At 50.8% G+C, this 3,556-nt stretch overlaps 1 protein-coding gene across 1 annotated transcript; it reads left to right on the forward strand.

The window, feature by feature from the left end:
* Positions 1-825: 825 nt before the first annotated feature.
* On the forward strand, positions 826-3,320 carry CSUI_009835 (uncharacterized protein). Its single transcript, XM_068069944.1, has 2 exons — positions 826-3,046; positions 3,215-3,320. The coding sequence occupies exon 1, from the start codon at positions 1,213-1,215 to the stop codon at positions 2,161-2,163; it is 951 nt and encodes a 316-aa protein (XP_067918080.1). The 5' UTR covers positions 826-1,212; the 3' UTR covers positions 2,164-3,046; positions 3,215-3,320.
* Positions 3,321-3,556: the final 236 nt, after the last annotated feature.

Genomic DNA, 3,556 nt, shown 5'->3' on the forward strand with positions numbered 1-3,556 from the left:
CATTCCAACGAACTGCAACGAAAAAGTTTTTCTTCAAAGCTATGCAGATAAACAGACCAGCCAAGAAGAACTTTGTACGGGCTCTCAATTCATGCGTGGCTACGACGTGTAACGGCCAACACCAAAACTTCCGGAAGTTTTGTCTCTGTCTGTTCTGCCACGACAACAGCCGATACGACTCTTAGAGACGTACCAGAACCCTAGAGCGGCCGTCCACTACAGCACAGCACGCCACCGATCACCACGCACCACGACACGACACCATGCGCGGAGGCGAGTCACAGGCGTTACACACTCCGGCTACGAGGAGAAGAAACAGCAGTATGGGGTAGACTGTTTACCTAGCCCAACGGCGTGCAGGGGAAGGGAGAGATAATGAAGCATAATGCCTGTGGTGAACAGCACGATGAATGAACGTCTTGACTAATGGAAGTCACAGATAAGCGCAGTGTGGCAAGCAGTTCTTCTAGGTTCTCCTACGGCTCTATGAATCGTGTCAACGTACTTGGCTGTTGCTACGCCGCCAACAAAAGACCTTACGACTGTTCGCTCCTGACGGCTGCAGCGCAACAGTTTCTCCGGAGGTACTTACCGGCCGACAGAAGGTGAAAAAAGAAAAGTGCTAGCACCAGAAGCAGCAGGACCGGCGCGCCAAGAGGAGCCACATCGTAATCCTCCACTTCAGAACACGTGCCGCCATCTTATATAGGAGCGCGTTTTTTTACCAAAGTTCACTGCATGAACAACCGAAGAGTGATGGCACAACAGATTTCCGAGATACTGAAGCAGCGGGTCAAGGTTGCGCTACACCAGCCCCAGTAGTGTCAAGGTGTCGCATGCCTTGCAGACCGTCTCCTGGGTGCGCTACGGTCCCCAGTCCGGTATTAGAGGCTCCGCTCCAAACTTGAAGCCACCTGTTGTCTCTTCTCGCGTCGGCGTGAACAGCCGGTGCCTCTTTTCCTCATTATTCGGGATCCGTCACTCTGTTTCGCATTGTATCGTAAGCATCCCTGTGGAGAGCGTTGCTTCGATTTCTTGTGCCACGCGACCGACATCGGGACGGCAATTTGAAAGCTTTTTCCGTTGGTGGTGAAAAAAGCAGGATAGCGGGTGTTCAGCAGAAAAAGCTCTTTCTTACTGTGATATCCTCAGTCCGCGGTACTGCGGTGACTCCCGTCCGCTCCACATCTACCATCGCCACCACGGTCGAAGATGGAGAAAACAAAACTTTGTTGTGTGTTCACATCAGGTGGAGCATCGCGGATGATAGCAGGTACAATATCGCTGGTTTTTGTGGCGCTGTGCGGGTCAGTAGTCATCCGTGAGGTGTCCGGTGAAGCAGTCGCGGCAGGCCACATGCCCAGCACGCTTTGGAAGGAACGGGAGAAGGCCCCTGCTGAAGTGCAGCCGGAGGAAGTGCTATTTGTTGATATGATTAGGGGAAAGGAAGAAGAGAGCGGAAGAGAAAGCGCAGGCTTGACAGTTTTTTCTACTTCTGGTGCGGGTGATGCGACCGAGGAAGCAGCCCTTCACTCCGACCATCGTCAGCATAACAACAGCAGCACTGTCGCCAGTCCTGCTGAGGATTTTCCGGGCAATTACGAGGTTTCTTACCAGTTGGACGCAGAAGCCAAGAATCGGCTGCGGAGTAGAATATTGAGGAATAGCAGGCTTCGAAGGGGGACAAGCAAACAAAAAGGGGGGACAGCAATAGTGCCACAGCAAACACGGCATCGTCACACGAGAACGGCTTCACGGCGTTCCCTTGGTTCGTTTTCCAAGGTAGACGTAAGTCGTAAACATCGTCGAAGCCTCAAGTTTTTTACAGGCGCTGCTATGGCTATGATTTGTGCTGCAGCCCTGTTTCTATTACTGACTGGGCATTCAGGTCTCCTCCAGGGACTGTGGGGGGGTGACAAAAAGGCCAGGACGGCTGTGTATGAAGAACACAACATGGAGACGGGCGAGGAAGCCGTGGCTGGTTTCACTGGTGACAGTATGTTAGAGATTATAATGGATGGTTGGGGACTCTCATTACCTCAGTTCCTATCAGTCGCTCTCGTTCTAACGATTGCTGCTGCCACCTACAATAGTACGTTTCATTCGCCTACACGGGGAAAGAATGAATACCGTAACAATGTTTTCAGCTCTTTCTCCCAGTGATGGGCGTAGGTTTGCAGATGGAAGCCTTTCGCACATGAGTCATGACCTACGGGTGCGAGGTGTGTTACAAATGAGTTGATGGTACAGACCGGTATGAGTATCGTACATGTGAGGGGGACGGGGGTGGAGTTGACCACTTTCACTTTTGATTTCATCTCCATCTTCACCGACTTGTAGTGAAGCAAGGCAGACGCATCTCGTGTGAGGCTGTGCAGCCTAGAAACTTTCGCAGAATGCAGGACCAGGGTGCGGACTTTGTAGCGCCATCGCGAAAGGAAGAAGATTTAGAAAAAAGCGTTCCAAAGTCCCCACTAATGGTGAGTGGTGACATTTGGCCTGGTTCCTAGAGGGGTACCTTGTTATGCCCTACTCTACACTGTGCCTCCGACGGACTCTTGGCTGTGTCACTGTGAAGCACTGGATGGAGGGAGGGTTCGTCAAAAAGAAAAGCGGCAGTAGAAGGCTCGACTACCAGGGGAGTAGCATGCGCTAACCGAAGGGAACTGGAAGCTCGGTGGCCACCAAGCAGGAATTATGGGTGGTGACCAAAGAGTCTAGTATATAATTTCACTGGTTGCTGAGGTTGAGATAGTCGTACATGTGAGAGAATACACAACCTGCTGCGAATTTCGGACAGCGGGGGAAGACGGGGGGGGAGAGGGCGGTTGGCGCCAGGTGTAAGGATTTTCCTCTCGTCGATTTTTTCCCGGCTGTCTGGTGAGTGAATTTTTGCCTTTGAGAGCTTTTGTAGTTGTGCAAGCTACACTAGTGCTATTCGTGTTAATCAGGTCGCTTGGTTGTAGACGAATTTGCATTTTCTTCTTCAGAACGTGTCGAGAATGCGAGCTTGAAAGATCCGTTGACGACAATGACGGTCTCTTTGGTAAGGCGCGACAGACTGCGCGACTCTATACTCCTTCCGCCTCTTCTTTCTTCTACGCCCTTCGTTGCTGACTGCACACATTCATCAGCTTCGACCAGAGGAGTAGGGCATTCCGTCGCGAAGGAGTTTATACTTCGCTGTTCTCTCTTGTCATTTTTAATCGTTCAGGTATCACCTGTTGCAGCTCTCAGTTAAGCTTGGAGACTGAATTCATAACTTAATGGCCTTGCCATGTCGAGAAAAAAAAAAGATCTTTCGACGCCTGTAACAGGAGACCGATTATGAGGGTTTCTGTGTGGTAGGGACAAGCTGTTTCCTTGTAGGATGGTAAAGGCAATACTCAATGACAGATTACGTCACAGTTTTCAACGGTAGGAGAGTTGGCCAAAAGACCATCATCTTTCTCGCTGACAGATGGCGATCACGGTGATACATACACGGCTATTACTGCTACTACCCCTCGTTTTTCTACCCGTGTCCGCCTGTATCTGCTTCAACAATTATCCATCT

This window comes from Cystoisospora suis (assembly GCF_002600585.1).
Source record: "Cystoisospora suis strain Wien I chromosome Unknown contig_6139, whole genome shotgun sequence".
Classification (NCBI taxonomy): domain Eukaryota; phylum Apicomplexa; class Conoidasida; order Eucoccidiorida; family Sarcocystidae; genus Cystoisospora; species Cystoisospora suis.